General features: G+C 46.3%; 1 protein-coding gene across 7 annotated transcripts in view; it reads left to right on the plus strand.

Annotated features, from left to right (window-relative positions):
- The window catches only part of TPD52 (tumor protein D52), a 73,926-nt gene that overhangs the window by 53,445 nt on the left and 4,861 nt on the right, over window positions 1-15,620 (plus strand). For all 7 annotated transcript variants that reach the window (XM_059672687.1, XM_059672685.1, XM_059672686.1 and 4 more), the window contains exons 2-4: window positions 1,448-1,563; window positions 4,651-4,799; window positions 6,204-6,305. In XM_059672687.1, the coding sequence (XP_059528670.1) occupies window positions 1,448-1,563; window positions 4,651-4,799; window positions 6,204-6,305 (367 nt within the window). The remainder of the gene's footprint in view (window positions 1-1,447; window positions 1,564-4,650; window positions 4,800-6,203; window positions 6,306-15,620) is intronic.

The raw sequence follows: 15,620 nt of genomic DNA on the forward strand, positions 1-15,620 counted from the left end.
TTTTTACAAATGATTGCATTAAAAATGAAAATTGCTCATAGTGAGTTTTTTGGTGCCCCTTAAATTTTGCACCCATGGTGTGGGGGCTCCCTGGTGGTGGGCAGAGCGAGGACAGAGCTGCTGCCTCCCTGGTCTTGTGCAGGAATGCTGGGACTGTGGGCTCTTCCTGCAGGAGGAGCAGGCCTGCTCTGCCCCAGGGCAGCGGCCCCTGATGTGACTGGTCTTAAAGAATGTGGAGAGTTCACATGGGTGCTGGTCTTTTCTCTGAATATACACTTTAGGAGTTGCTAAGGGGACCTGGATACACACACACACACACACACACACACACACACACACACACACACGTATATGTACAGGGTGGGGCAAAAGTAGGTTTACAGTTGTGAGTATGCAAAGCACAGTTTATTCTTATATTATTTAACCAGAGGCCTGGTGCATGAAATTCATGCATGGTAGGGTCCCTAGGCCTGGCTGGCGATCAGGACAGATCTGTGGGGCGATTGGCGGGGTGATCGGAGCCCCTGCTTGCATCCACCTTGGCTGGCCTGGCACTGCCCGCTTGTCGCCCCTGCCCCCCACTGCTGCTGGTCACCTCCCTCTGTGGGACAACCAATGGGGCGATCAGGGGGGCCCCCATTGGCACCCACCTTGGCTGGCAACCTGGCGCCGGCTGCTCGCTGGCCCCACTCTTTGCTGCCATGGTCGGGGCCTGCAGGCTGGCGGCAGCTTCTGCATTGAGTGTCTGCCCCCCTGGTGGTCAGTGCACATCATAGTGACCGGTTGTTCCACTGTTTGGGTTGCATATTAGGGTTTTATTATATAGGATTATTGTATTTTTTTCCATACAAACAACTATAAACCTACTTTTGCTCCACCCTGTATATGAGTGCATCACACATACACACACACACACACACACACACACACACACACGCTACGAGAAGGTGTTTCCTACACCCACTCCCTAGTGGAAGGAAACAGGCTGAGTGCTCAGCGGTTCCCCCTCGCCGCGGGGTGCAGTGTGGGTTCACAGCCAGAGGAAGCTAGAGCCTCCTGGAGCGCCCCCACCCCACCCCCGCTTCCTGAGAATTACTAGTGGTGCCGAGTCACTGGTTTAGGATCGCAAGCCTCGCCAAGATTTCATTCCTGGCCTTGTCACTCCTCTGCTTCGCAGTGACTATATCATGACTGAGGACATGAACAGAAACTGAGCAAATGCTGTGTTTTCTAAATTCCAGCTTTGGCAGAGTCGAAGCTGGTGGTTTTTCGTGGTTAGCGCCGAGTCTCCTGTGGCCCTTTCTGGGCAGACTGGGTTGGTTCAAGGGGCAGACAGATGATGCGTGGTCCCCCCTCACTGTGTGACTCTGGCTGGGTCGGGGGCGGGCGTAAAGGAAGACTGTGCTCAGCTCGCATGTCTTACAGCCTTTCTTTGTAACCCCGACAGGTCTGCTGAGAGCAGACCCAGTCCCCGAGGCTGGAGAGGATGCTGCTGCCACGATCAGTGTCACGGAGACCCTGTCTGAGGAGGAGCAAGAAGAGCTGAGGAGCGAGCTTGCCAAGGTAGGGGAGCATTCCTCCGGAACTTGCACTTAAAGCAAAGCACCGTTTGGTTTTCTGAAGCCCTTGGTAACATCTTACAGTCAGTTCCGAGGGAGAGAAAGCAGCGTGTGTTCACTTGTCCTAGAGCGGGAAGAGCAGGTAGAAGAGAGAGAATCACTTTGTTTTTGCACGAGGGAAGGTATGTATGGGTCACGTGGGTCTGGAAGGAGGGTGATGAGAAATGGATGAGACGGGTCTTCCTGCGTTTGATACCCTTGGCTTTTTGTCCGCATCCATGACTTTGTTCTACCCTGGGTTGTGGTTTGGATGTAGGCACCTTTGAACCTGCTCTCTCTCTCTCTCAGAATTAACCATTTATAGTGTACAGTTCAGTGGTGTTTAGCACAGTCACGATGTCGTGCAACTGCCACCTCTGTCTAGTTCCAAGCATTTCCAGCACCCCCAGAGGAGACCCACATTCATTAAGCGGGCACCTCCAGGGCCCCCCTCAGCCCCTGCTGATCTGTTTCTTTGGATTAACCTGTTCTGGGTATTTCGTAGAAATAGAAGTTTTCGACATGTGACCTTGTCCCTGGTTCCCGTTGTTCAGCATGTTCGTGGGCATCCTCCCCCTGTCCCATGTGCTGGTTCTTCACTGCTTTTCATGACAATGATATCCCGTCGTCTGAGTCTGCCGTATTTTGTTCATCCGTTCATCCATCCGTGGACATTTGGGTGTTTCCACCGTTTGACTCACAGATACATACTGAGGCACATTTGTGTAAACGGACTTGTTTGCGTACCTAATTTCAGTGCTTTTAGCTATAAACTTGGAGATGCTGTGTCATATGGTTATTCCACAGGACTCTTTGGGGAGCCATCAAAACTGTTTTCCGCAGCAGGGACACCATTTCACATGCCCATCAGTATGTCCTTGTGGCCAGCGTTTGCCATTTTCTGTCTTTTTTATTATAACCATCCTAGTGAGTATTAAGTGCTATCTTGTGGTTTTGATGCTGTTTCACTAGTGACCAATGCTATTGAGCATCTTTTCTTGTGCTTATTAGCCATTTGCATATATTCTTTAGAGAAATGTATATTCTGATCCTTTGCCCAGTTTTTCAAAAACTTTCTTTGGTCTTTTTGTTGTTGAGATAAGAGCTCTTTCTGAGATTTGCAAGGAAGTGTGTTTCTCCCTTCTATATGTTGCCTTTCTTTTTCTCCATAGTGTCTTACTGCACAGAAGCTTCACATTTGATGAAGTCCAGTTTAGTTTCTCTTTAATTGCTGGTGTTATATCTAAGAACTTATTTCCAAAACTCAGATCATGAAGATTTATCCGTGTTATCTTCTAAGACTCTTAGAGCGTATATTTAAGCCTTTGATCTATTTTGAGTTAATTTCTGTATATGGTTTGTTGTCGTACAATTGTTCCTAGTACCAATCTCTTTAACCTGTAAGGTCAGTAGTGATGTTGCCTCTTTCATTTCTGATTTTAGTTATCTGTGACTTCACTTTCATTTTTTGTCATTCCAGCTAAAGGCTTGTCAATTTTGTTGATTTCTTTAAAGAACCAGTGGGTTCCTTGATCTTCTCTGTTCTCTGTTTCATTTACCTTCACTCTTACTGTTATTATTCCCTTCCTTCTGTTAGCTCTGGGTTTGGTTGTCTTTTCTTTTTTCTAGTCCCATAAGCTATACCATCACATTGATTTGAGTCTTGCTGTTTCCTACGTGTAGGCCTTTAGAGCTGTCAGGTTCCTTTGGCGCCCCCCTTCCCTGCGCCCCCTGAGTCTTTTTTTTTTTTTTTTTTTTTTTTTTTTTTTTTCTTTTTTTTTTATTGCTTAAAGTATTACAAAGGGTATTACATATGTATCCATTTTATCCCCCCGCCCTAGACAGTCCCCTAGCCTCCCCTATCACCCAGTGTCTTATGTCCATTGGTTATGCTTATATGCATGCATACAAGTCCTTTAGTTGATCTCCCCCTGAGTCTTGTGTTGTGGTTTTGTCCATCTTGGCCTAGATAAGATGGACAAGTTCCTAAAAACACATAAATGGTCATAACTGATCCTCCAAAAACACAGAAAACCTGAACAGACCCACAATATGTAAAGAGATTATATCAGTAATCAAACAAACCTCCCCAAAAAGTACAAGACCAGATGGTTTTACTGGCGGATTTTACCAAACATTGGAAGAATGAATGCCAGTGAATTCTCCCACAAAAGAGAAGAGGTGAAACCTTCCTCACTCATTCTAAAAGGCCGGGATTAGCCTGATCCAAAAATGAGACCCATGTCAGCCTCGCCCTGTCCTGCCTGTGCTCGGGCTTCCTCACCTGGTCTTTCCCGCTCTGCTCCCGGGGTGCCTCAGCGTCTCAGCCAGAGACTCGAGAGAGGCCTCGATGAGCCAGGCACCTCCTCACACCAGGCACCTCACTGTTGTTGGCCACACGGGGGGCCGCTGTCCTTGGAGCCGGGCCCACTTCCCACCACCTCCCTGAGGCTGGTCAGTCAGCACCAGGCCCACAGGGACGTCCAGGGGGACCGGCCACTCAGGGAGACAGTGTGATTTCTTTGTGGCTGTGGCTTTGGCAGGCATTGGGGTGACGTTTCCCATACAAACGCATACGGTAGATGCACAGAGGCTGCGTGTTGTGCATGTTTTGGTGGGAGATGGAGATGAGCTTGAGTTGAGTTTGCAAATACCGGGTTTTACGGGCATTCGAGGAGCAATGTCCAGCAAGACATGTGGGCCAGAGGTCAGGCGAGGGATGTTAGGATGATGTGAATATTACCTGTGTGGAGGTTTGAGTCCTAAGCCTGGGAGACAGCTGAGTGAAGACGTACAGGGACAGGGGAGAGGGTGCAGGACCGCTGAGGGCACCGCCACATGGAAATAGCCGGAGAGGAAAGAGAAGCCTCACAGGAGAGAGGAGCACATCACCATTTATTTAACAGCGTAGCCCATGTTATATAGCAAGAGACAGATACAGTGGTCAAACAGTGTTTCGAAATGACGTGAGGATTTGGAGTACAGTTTTGCACTAACAACCTTACCTCGTCGAATGACCTTGCTGTGTTCTCACCCCAACCTCTTCCTGCAGGTGGAAGAGGAGATCCAGACTCTGTCTCAGGTGCTGGCTGCGAAGGAGAAGCACCTGGCGGAGATCAAGCGGAAGCTGGGGATCAGCTCCCTCCAGGAGCTCCGGCAGAACATTGCCAAAGGGTGGCAGGACGTGACCGCGACGCCTGCGTAAGTCCCCGACCACACGCTGGTCTGGAGAATTAAAGGGCGCCTTTGCCCCTTTTGTCTGGGGAGGGACTAGAAAGGCAGTGAGGACGGTTCTGCAGCTTGTCTTTGTACTAAGCCGAGTCCTTTCCCCTAGTTCTCAAGTGTACCTGACTCTCCTGTGACTTCAGCCTTTCAGACTGTTGTAGGGACTAGAAAGAAAACCAGCCTCAACATGAGTCAAGGAAATATCGTTTAAGTTCCAAAAGCGTTAGGTGTTGACTTGCCAGATCCGCACATGGCATTTAGTTCTCGGAGTAACAGGATAGAATGGGTGATGAGAGAACCCCGGACCAGGAGATGGGACCAGGGAAGTCGCGAGTCACATACCTGTCAGAAAGGGGGAGGCAGGGTCCTTCTGCCCTGCTCTCCACTTCCCAGCAGACTTGCGGGGCAGCACCTCTGACACGTGCTGGCGGCAGAGGCCCGCCCCTTCATCTTTTAGTCATTTGGATCACGGGATGCATTTTGTTTCCGACACGAGGAGGAGCACAAGTCTAGCATTAGGTTCCGAGCTGTGCTCTCTGTCACCTGCATTCAGTCCCACCTGCTGAGCTGGGTCCCGCAGCAGCGAGGCCCACTGATCTGTCATGACTGCACCAGGGTGCCCACCCCCGGGGCCCCCTTTCTGCCCAGACATGGAGGCAGTGGGGAGACACGCAGGAAACTGTTAAACTGCGTTTGTTTTTCATATTGATCGCAAAAGGGTCGTTCTTTCCTACAATGTGGATTCTGGACCCCTTTGCTGTGGGTACCGTATCCTTTTGTTCTGTTGCTGTTTTCCCCTTTGCTGATCCCTGGGGAGATGAGAGAGGGAGGCGGTGAGTCATCCCTGCATGTCCCAGCCAACATCACAGTCGGGTGTCACGGTTATTCTAAATATCAGACCTTGAGGTTCTCTGGTGAGAGTCCAACAGCCCTTATCTGGTGGCTCTGCAGACGTGCAGCATTCAGCTATTCTTTATGCTCATTCGGTTCATTTGGATAATAAAGTGCACGTGGGCCGACCTTGCTTCTGGCCCCTTTTTAGGGGAGAAACTGGTAGAAGGTGTGTGAGGAATTTGATTTCATTTTTGTTTCGTTTGGCTTACCTGGCAAAGGCAAGGGTAAGAGGTGTCCTTCCTTTCAGCCTCTGGCTCATTGTCACTGTTGCTCCGGGATTACTTTTAGCCCTCGCCCTAACCTTGGCCTTTCCCAGGCCTCTGTCCTTCTGGCTGTCCGAGCAACGCAGAAGGTTGTGTCCACAGTGATTGTTAAGGATTTGGATGCCGTGATGAGGCCGACCGGTGGTTGGGAAGGATTTTAGATGTTCTAGAAATAAAGGTTCGCTTACTTTTCTTTGATCTGTTCTGTTATACTTCCATGCAGATACAAAAAGACGTCTGAAACCTTGTCTCAAGCCGGACAGAAGGCATCGGCTGCTTTTGCATCGGTGGGCTCGGTCATCACCAAGAAGCTGGAAGATGTAAAGTACGTCCTGTTTTTTCTGGCTCGTTCTATGGCTGAGGCAGATGGCAATGTGCTGTGGGTGCCTCAGTGCCCCGGCTCTGATTCCTGGTAACCCTGGATTCCGTGCCCGGGCAGCAGCACGCCTCCAAACCAGGCCCTGCCGGTCCCCCAGGCCTGGCCCTCTAACCTTTAGGTATAATGTTCACAGTAATCGCCTTATGAATTCATTTAAAGTTCTTGAACAATTCTGGTTGTGAACTTTTGTCCTTTGAGTCCTTCCTGATCATATGGAGTTAGTATGTCCCTGTGATCGCAAGTTGTAGTCGTTGGCCGAGCGTGGTGTCTCCCTGGGGGTGAGTCCAGGAGCACCAAGGTGCATGCGTGGCCTGAGACCTGCCTTGCCTTCTCCGTGGTGCATTTTCACAGAGCAGTGACACTGTAGCACATTCACCTGTGCACGGCTATGCACTAATTTATAAGCCGTATCTGTGTTCCTGCTTATGCCCAAATCTTGATTTTGCACTATTGCTTTTTATTTTGCATTTCTGTTGAGTCTGCAGAATATTCCTGGCCATGTTGATAAACCCGCTTCCCGTGTGTGCCCCCACCGTGTGGATTAGAGTAGCACTGGAAAGGGTGGATGTGGCTTTAATTGGCTGTGCTTCTGTTGGCATGAATGACTTGTTTTAAAAACAAAACACTTAGATTGCATGGCTCTGTGCTCTTCATTTGTGGGGACAGATTTTACAACCAGAATTTTGTTGGCTGGACAGCTTTGGCAATCCGGGTATTAGTAGCCTTTGTATGCAGAACGCCAAAGAACTTGCTCTTTGCATTTGTTCTGCCATTGTCTTGAGCATAAGGTGATGAGTGCAGCGTCCTTGAACCTGCTCACGATGACAGACCCCTGTCACGCTCTCAGCTCCTGTTGTGCTGGCTCAGCTGTGTGGCATTTCAGAATCCAGCTCAAACCTGACTTTGGAAAAGGGGGCGATTGAATTGTTTTAGATTTACCCGAACTTCCTTTCTTTTTTAATGCTGGCTCTGGCTTCTTGCAGATTGCAAGCCTTTTCCCACTCCTTTAGGTAAGGAGCGTCCGCACCGTCAGGCGGCTCAGCGGTCGTCTGACGCGTGTGCTTCCTTAGGTTGTGGTGCCGAGTTGGATGGTCATGTTCGTCCGCTGCCTGACTTCCTTGCATTTGGAATACTTTTCTCTCTGGTGCTGTTCCTGTGTTTTAAGGGAGGGTTTCTTGTAGCCCATGGGTAATGAATTGAAAGAAGTGCTGGACATTGTGGTTCAAGGGCTGTGCATATGATTTTGACATTTCTTTTTTACTTTCATTTTTTTAAAGAAACCTCTCTGCCATGGTGTGCAGAATCCCTCCCTTCTAACATCTGACTTTGTTTGGTGCTTTCATTTCTTTGGTACCCTCGTAAGGATGTGTCTGCCTGCTCCCACATGCACGCGTGCCGGCCTGGCTCGCACTGGCAGTTTCCGTCTCCTACAGCGCACTCCGAGTGTTCTTTATGTATGTGGCAGACTATACATACGATAAAATGTGTGTATGGTAAAACACACAGAAGATAAAATATGCTATTACTCTGCACTTTTTAGTACCTATTTTACTAGCTTAAAGTTTTTACTATTATTTCTTTTCTGTCGTTATATTCTTTAACTGTGCACACAGGGACGTTTCCCGGGCGTTAAAGGGAAACTAAAGTCTATTGGGCCATATATGACCCAAAAGGGAAGGCCCATCAAAAAGATGTCAGGCCAGACGGTGCCTTCCAGAAGGAGCCACCGCAATGCTGAGGGCACCGCTTGCCTGCCCGTACAGATGGCTGCGCATTAGTCAGGAGGCCAGGGTGGAGGGGTCCTCTGAGGGCAGGCAGAAGGCTGAGTGGTCGCCATCTCTGTCCTGCTCATGCGAACGGTCTTCTTGGTCACTCGCTATCCAGCTGTTTGTCTTCTTAAGCAAACGGGACTTATGGCCGAGGCCCTTCTGTCCTGGGGACACAGCCCTGCAGGTGAGAGTAAATGACAGGGATAAATGAAGTCTAAATATTGAACCATATAGAGAGCTAAAATTGTGCTTTAAAAAAGCAAGAAGTCAGTGATACAGGATTCTATATCTTCAGTGTTCAATTAAAAATGGTCTAAGGCAGTGGTCGGCAAACTGCGGCTCACAAGCCACATGCGGCTCTTTGGCCCCTTGAGTGTGGCCACGAAGTTTCAATCTCACTGTATGTGCGCGCCCACACATGGTATTTTGTGGAAGAGCCACACTCAAGGGGCCTCAGTTTGCCGACCACTGGCCTAAGTGATAGAGACTAAAGAAAAAAATACAAAAAGTCAATGAAAACAAGAACTGGTTCTTTGAAAGGATAAACAAGATTGATGAACTATTAGCCAGACTCACCAAGAAACAAAGAGAGAGGACCCAAATAAACAAAATCAGAAATGAAAGTGGAGAAGTAACCACTGACACCACAGAAATACAAAGGATTGTAAGAAAATACTATGAACCACTATGTGCCAACAAACTGGACAATGTGGATAAAATGGAAAAATTCCTAGAAAAATACAATTTTCCAAAGCTCAATCAGAAAGAATCAGAAAACCTGAATAGTCCAGTAATAACTGATGAAATAGAAGCAGTAATCAAAAAAACTCTCAGCGGACGAAAGCCTGGGTCTGGATGGCTTCACAGGGGAGTTTTACCAGACATTCAAAGAAGAACTAACACCTATACTTCTTAAACTATTCCAAAAAATCCAAGAGGAAGGAACACTTCCAAGCTCTTTTTATAAACCCAGCATTATCCTAATTCTAAAACCAGATAAAGACACTACATAGAAAGAGAATACAGGCCAATATCCCTGATGAACATAGATGCTAAAATCCTCAACAAAATATTAGCAAATCAGATCCAGCATTACATTAGAAAGATCCTACACCATGACCAATGGGATTTATTCCAGAGATGCAAGGCTGGTACAGTATCCACAGATCAATAAACATGACACATCACATAAACAAATGGAAAGACAAAAATCACATGATCATATCAAAAAATGCAGAAAAAGCATTTGACAAAATCCAATACCCATATTTGATAAAAACTCTCAGCAAAGTGGGAATAGAGGGAGTATATCTCTCAACATGAGAAAGGCCATATATGACAAACCTACAGCCAACATCAGACTGAATGGGCAAAAACTAAAGTCATTTTCCCTAAGAACAGGAGCAAGACAGGGATGTCCACTTTCACCACTCCTATTCAACATAGCACTGGAAGTGCTAGCCACAGCGATCAGACAAGAAGAAATAAAAGGCATCCAAATTGGAAGGGAGGAAGTAAAACTCATTATTCTCAGATGACATGATATTGTAAAGTAGAAAACTCTAAAGACTCCACCAAAGAACTACTAGACTTAATAAAGAATTTGGCAGTGTAGCAGGATACAAAATCAACACCCCAAAATGGATGGCTTTTTTAGAATAATGAATTCTCAAAGAGAAACTAAACAAACAATCCCTTTTACCATTGCAACAAAACAATTAAGATACTTAGGAATAAACTTAACCAAGGAGGTAAAAGACTTGTACTTGGAAAACTATAAGACATTGAAAAAAGAGATAGAGGGAGTTATAAACAAGTAGAAGAGTATACTGTGTTCATGGGTTGCTTGAATTAATATCATTAAAATGTCCATACTATGCAAAGCAATCTGTAGATTCAATGCAATCCCCATTAAAATACCAACAGCATATTTCACAGATCGAGAACAAATAGTCCAAAAATTTATATGGAACCAAAAAAGACCCTGAATAGCTGCAGCAATCTTGAGAAAGAAGAACAAAGTTGGAGGAATCACAATACCATATATCAAGTTATACTGCAAAGCCACCGTAATCAGAACAGCCTGGTACTGGCACAAGAACAGGAAGATAGATCAATGGAACAGAACAGAGAAGACCCCAGAAATCTACCCAAGCCGTTACACTCAATATTTGACAAAGGAGGCAAGAGCATACAATGGAGTCAAGACAGTCTCTTCAGTAAATGGTGTTGGGAAAATTGTACAGATACATGTAAAAAATAAAACTAGACCACCAACTTACACCATACACAAGAATAAACTCAAAATGGGTAAAATACTTAAACATAAGATGGGAAACCATAAAAATCTTAGATACCAGACATATCTCATAGCAATGTATTTACTGATACAGCTCCTAGGACAATGGAAACTAAGGAGAAAATAAAGAAATGGACTACGTTAAAATAAAAAGCTGCACAGCAAAAGAAACCACCAACAAAACAAGAAAGCCCACTGCATGGGAGAACATATTTGCCAATGTTAATCCGATAAGGGTTTAATCTCCAAAACTTATAGGGAACTCATACAACTTAACAAGTAAGACAAACCATCCAATAAAAAAATGGGCAAAGGACCTGAATAGACACTTCTCCAAAGTGGACAGACAGAAGGTCAAGAGACATATGAAAACACGCTCAAAGTCACTGATCTATCAGAGAGATGCAAATCAAAATGACAATGAGGTACCATCTCATACCTGTCAGAATGGCTATCATCAACACATCAACAAACGACAAGTGCTGGTGAGGTTGTGGAGAAAAAGGAACCCTTGTGCACTGCTGGTGGGAATGCAGACTGGTGCAGCCATTGGGGAAGACAGTATGGAGTTTCCTCAAAAATTAAAAATGGAACTCCCATTTGACCCAGTAATTCCACTTTTAGGAATATATCCCAAGAAATCAGAAACACCAATCAGAAAGAATATATGCACCCCTGTGTTTATAGCAGCACAATTCACCATAGCTAAGATTTGGAAACAGCCTAAGTGCCCATCAGCAGATGAGTGGATTAAAAAACTGTGGTACATCTACACCAGGGGTCCTCAAACTATGGCCCACGGGCCACATGCAAATACAAATATTGTATTTGTTCCCGTTTTGTTTTTTTACTTCAAAATAAGATATGTGCAGTGTGCATAGGAATTTGTTCATAGCTTTTTTTTAAACTATAGTCCGGCCCTCCAACGGTCTGAGGGACAGTGAACTGGTCCCGTTTAAAAAGTTAGAGGACCCCTGATCTACACAATGGAACACTACACAGCTATGAAAAAGAAACTCTTACCATTTGTAACAGCATGGATGGACCTGGAGAGCATCATGCTAAGTGAAATAAGCCAGCTGGAGAAAGATAAATATCACATGGTCTCACTCATTTGTAGAATATAATAGACAACATAAACTAATGAACAAAAATAGATCCAGAGACACAGAAGACTGTCCAACCTCAGAGGGAAGACAGGGGGTGGGGGTGGGGGTAAGAGATCAACCAAAGGACCTGTATGCATGCATGTAAACATAACCAATGGACACAGACAGTAGGGGGGTGAGGGCCTATGCTGGGGTGTGGGAGCAGGCTGGGCGAGGTCAATGGGGGATAAAAGAGACCTGTGTAATACTTTCAACAATAAAGATTTTAGAGTGCTCAGGGAAGACAAACAATCCAATCAAAAAATGGGCAAAGGACCTAAAGAGACTCTTCTCCCAAGTGGACATACAGATGGCCAAGAGACATATGAAAAATGCTCAAAGTCACTGATGTATGCAATAGTAAAAAAGAACCTCTTACCCTCTGAGATAGCATGGAGGGACCTGGAGAGTATCGTGCTAGTGAAATAAGTCAGACAGAGAAAGACAAGTATCACATGATCTCACTCAGTGTGGAATCTAAGTATCAAAATAAACCGGTGACGGAGTGGAGCCAGGGACATGGAAGCATGGAGTAGAGTGCGGAATCTCGGAGGGAAGGCAGGGAGGGTGGGCGGGTGGTGGGAGATAATCAACCAAAGACCTTGTGTGCATATATGCATAACCCATGGACACAGACAATACAGAGGTGAAGGCCTGGGGGGTGCGGGTGCGGGGGCTGGAGGGTGTCAGTGGGGGAGGACATGTGTAATACTTTCAACAATAAAGATTTTTAAAAAATGGTCTAGTGCTCCAGGTAGTGGTTTCGACAGTTTTCTCTAAAGCTGTGTGAGTCCTAGTACGTATTCAGTCCCATCCTCCATCCTGCAGACATCCAGGTGGCTGCTGGGGGTAGGGCCAGAGCACAGCCACTCACCCACCTGGTCCCTTTGGGAAGGACTTGAACATCTTGGGTGGATGGAGCGGGAGGAGAGTGGGGCCTGGCCAGGAGCTGGGAATGGAGAGCTGTGTTCCTACCTGGTTACAAACAGCGTTAGATGTGATCTGAACACAGACCTGAAAGCGTGTGGTGCTCTGGAGAAATGACGTTGCGTCCATCTGAGCACTGCTCTCGTTCTACTTTGGAAAGAGCCAGCGAATGTATGAGGGGGAGCCCCATGCCGCCTCAGCGCCTCACCGGAAAGGCACTGAGTGTCGCTGCTCCGCTCCAGCGCCACCCGCAATCCCTTCTCTCCTCTTTAAAAGAACGTTACTGAGCGGATGTGCTCCTCCTTTGCCAGCCCTGTCTTTAATGATCTATTGCATACCAGTATGTAGAAGTTAAAGTAAGGCTTTTGATTAAAACTTGGAAATGAGAGAAATAAGATTGTCTTTTGAAAGCTAAATTTGATAATTAATTCTTACAGATTAAAACTTGGGGAAAGTCATTTAAAAAATAATTTCTAGGTCAAGAAGTCCTGATTGTAACCTGACTTAATGTGTTCATCTAGAATAGGAAACATATGAAAACATACCTAATAGGAAACATATGTAAAGAAAAACACATCTTTTATTTATTTTTTAAAAAATATATTTTTATTGATTTCATAGAGGAAGGGAGAGGGAGAGAGATAGAAACTTCAACAATGAGAGGGAATCATTGATTGGCTGCCTCCTGCACGCCCCCTACTATGGATTAAGCCTGCAACCCAGCCATGTGCCCTTGATGGGAATCGAACCCAGAACCCTTTGGTCTGCAGGCCAATGCTCTACCCACTGAGCCAAACCAGCTAGGGCAAAACCACATCTTTTAAATCAGTGAGTTGCAGAGGCAAATACAGCCATGTGCCCCCGAGGACCCTTCAGGGAGAGGGAGCTGGGGTAGTTTCTCTCACAGCAGCAGCAGGCGTTGTCTGGACATAGGCGCCCCTGGAGTGGCCGGTTAATCGTGTTAAGTCCCCTTTGTTCTGGCTCCTCGCTCACCCAGAGGACAGGGGCAGGCATCTCAGTCTACAGGAATTGTGGGAATTCTGCTGAATGGAATTGTTAAGCTCAGCAGCAGTTTTTATTTTATGTGGTCAATCAATAAATTAGCACTTGGGATTTGGATATCTGTCTTAAGCCTCGAGCGGGTGTGCGGTGCGGGGGGGGGGGGGGGGCGAGGAGAGATCTGTTTTTGACACCCTGAGAGGCAGGTGCAGTGAGGGAGGCAGGCAGGGAGGAGTGTTAGCCTGGAGGCCCTCTGGAGACGGCCAGCTTTCCCGTTGGCGAGCTCAGATCCATCCTTTCCTTTGCTTACCTTCTACATACATGTGCTTAGCACTGACTCTTGCTTTAATGTTTTGAGAAAAATACATTAAACCACCTCTTGGTTCTGGTGAGGAACATCGACGTTAGAGTGTTTAATAGCGAATATAATAATTCAGTAGCCTCATTAGCAAGTATTTTTGGTATACATAAGAGGAAGTGCTAATTTGTCTTTATTTCCAAAGGAGATTTCCTTTTTTTTTTTTTTTTTAAACGTGTTTCTTTATATAAACCTATAGCTCTGTTTTACTTGTTTTGGGCTCCTCTGCGTTCTTGCAGCCGGCACCTGGGCCCCAAAATGTCTTCCTGGACATTTGAGCTCAAGGATCTGCCACTGACAGACAGCGGCTGAGTGTCCTGATCACAGCCTCTCTGGCGAGAATCCCAATCGTCTGAGCTCTTTTTCTTCCATTCAGTCCAAACAGTTTGTACATCACCAGGAGGGTAGCTATGGTCCAGGTGTCATGTGACGCTGGCCGAAGTGGCAGTGTGGCTGTTTGGCTGTAGGCAGCTTTTTTAGGGTCCCCAGGAGGGGCCAGTAACATCTGGAGTCCTATTGATTTTGATTAATTTCTATCCTTCAAATATGGATCCAACATCAAGCAGGTAAAGAATTGGCAGATTTCTCTCAGAATCGATGCCCACCGTTCTAGGACAGAGAATGTGTGTGGGTCTGTTCCTGTGTTATGAAGACATGAAGTCTGAAGATGTCCAAGTGGTTGGTTTCCTCACTGTCTTGACTACACCAGCTGCCAGCATATCTAGATTTACATCAAGATCATATTTCATAGTATTACATATTAATGCAAAGCTAGTTTTGGGGAGCTACCCTGGAAACACGTTGTCACTTGTAACAGCTGAGTCTTTGAGAAAATTAAATCTCACACACACAGATGCACACACACACACACACACGATTTTTAAAAAGGAATAGAGAATTAATACCTTAAATTGTCCAATTTACCCAAAGGAAATTATTTACCAAAAATGCTGTCAGCGTGTTCTAAGCCCAGGAACAGCATCAGCGGGATTCCCTGACTGTGACCCCAGGAAAGGCCTTCTTGTGAGGTGGCCTCTGTGGGAGGCGGCTGAGAGGAGGCGACCTTGACCCTGAGCGGTCAGTGAGCGCATTGCCCTTGAGTAGGAAGTTGGTCCTAGTCAAACAGGGGCCGAATGTTATGTGAATGACCATTAAGAACATTTCATTTAATTGATGTGAAATACAAGTGTCTCTCACTTAGAAAACTGGTGTGACTACTACCAAGGAGGCATATGTAAATCACTTAACATCACCAAATAGGCGATTCGTTTTGAACTTTCCTGTTCTGGTGACAAATAATCCGTGGGAGAAAGATGGCCGAGGAGCCCTCCCCTGGCCTGGCTTGTGTGTGTGTGTACCTGTATGTGTGTGTACCTGTATGTGTGTGCACTGATTTTTGAGGGGAGGTGGCGAACATTAAATTGGGAGTCCCAAAGACCTGGGTTCCATTTTTTAAATATATTTTTTTATTGATTTCAGAGAGGAAGGGAGAGATAGAAACATCAATGATGAGAGAGAATCTTTGATCAGCTGCCTTCTGCACGCTCTCTACTGGGGATTGCTCCTGCAATTGGGCATGTGCCCTGACCGGGAATCCAACTATGACCTCCTTGTTCAGAGGTCAGCGCTCAACCACTGAGCCAAACCGACTGGGTGATCTGGGCTTCATTCTTGATTCGGCCGTAACCTTGTACCCTGAGCTGGGTGCCTGATGCCCAGCAGATGCAGTTCCCACCAGTGCTGAAACATGCAAGGCTGACT

The sequence above is a fragment of the Myotis daubentonii genome, chromosome 17 (genome assembly GCF_963259705.1).
Source record: "Myotis daubentonii chromosome 17, mMyoDau2.1, whole genome shotgun sequence".
Taxonomy (NCBI): Eukaryota; Metazoa; Chordata; class Mammalia; order Chiroptera; family Vespertilionidae; genus Myotis; species Myotis daubentonii.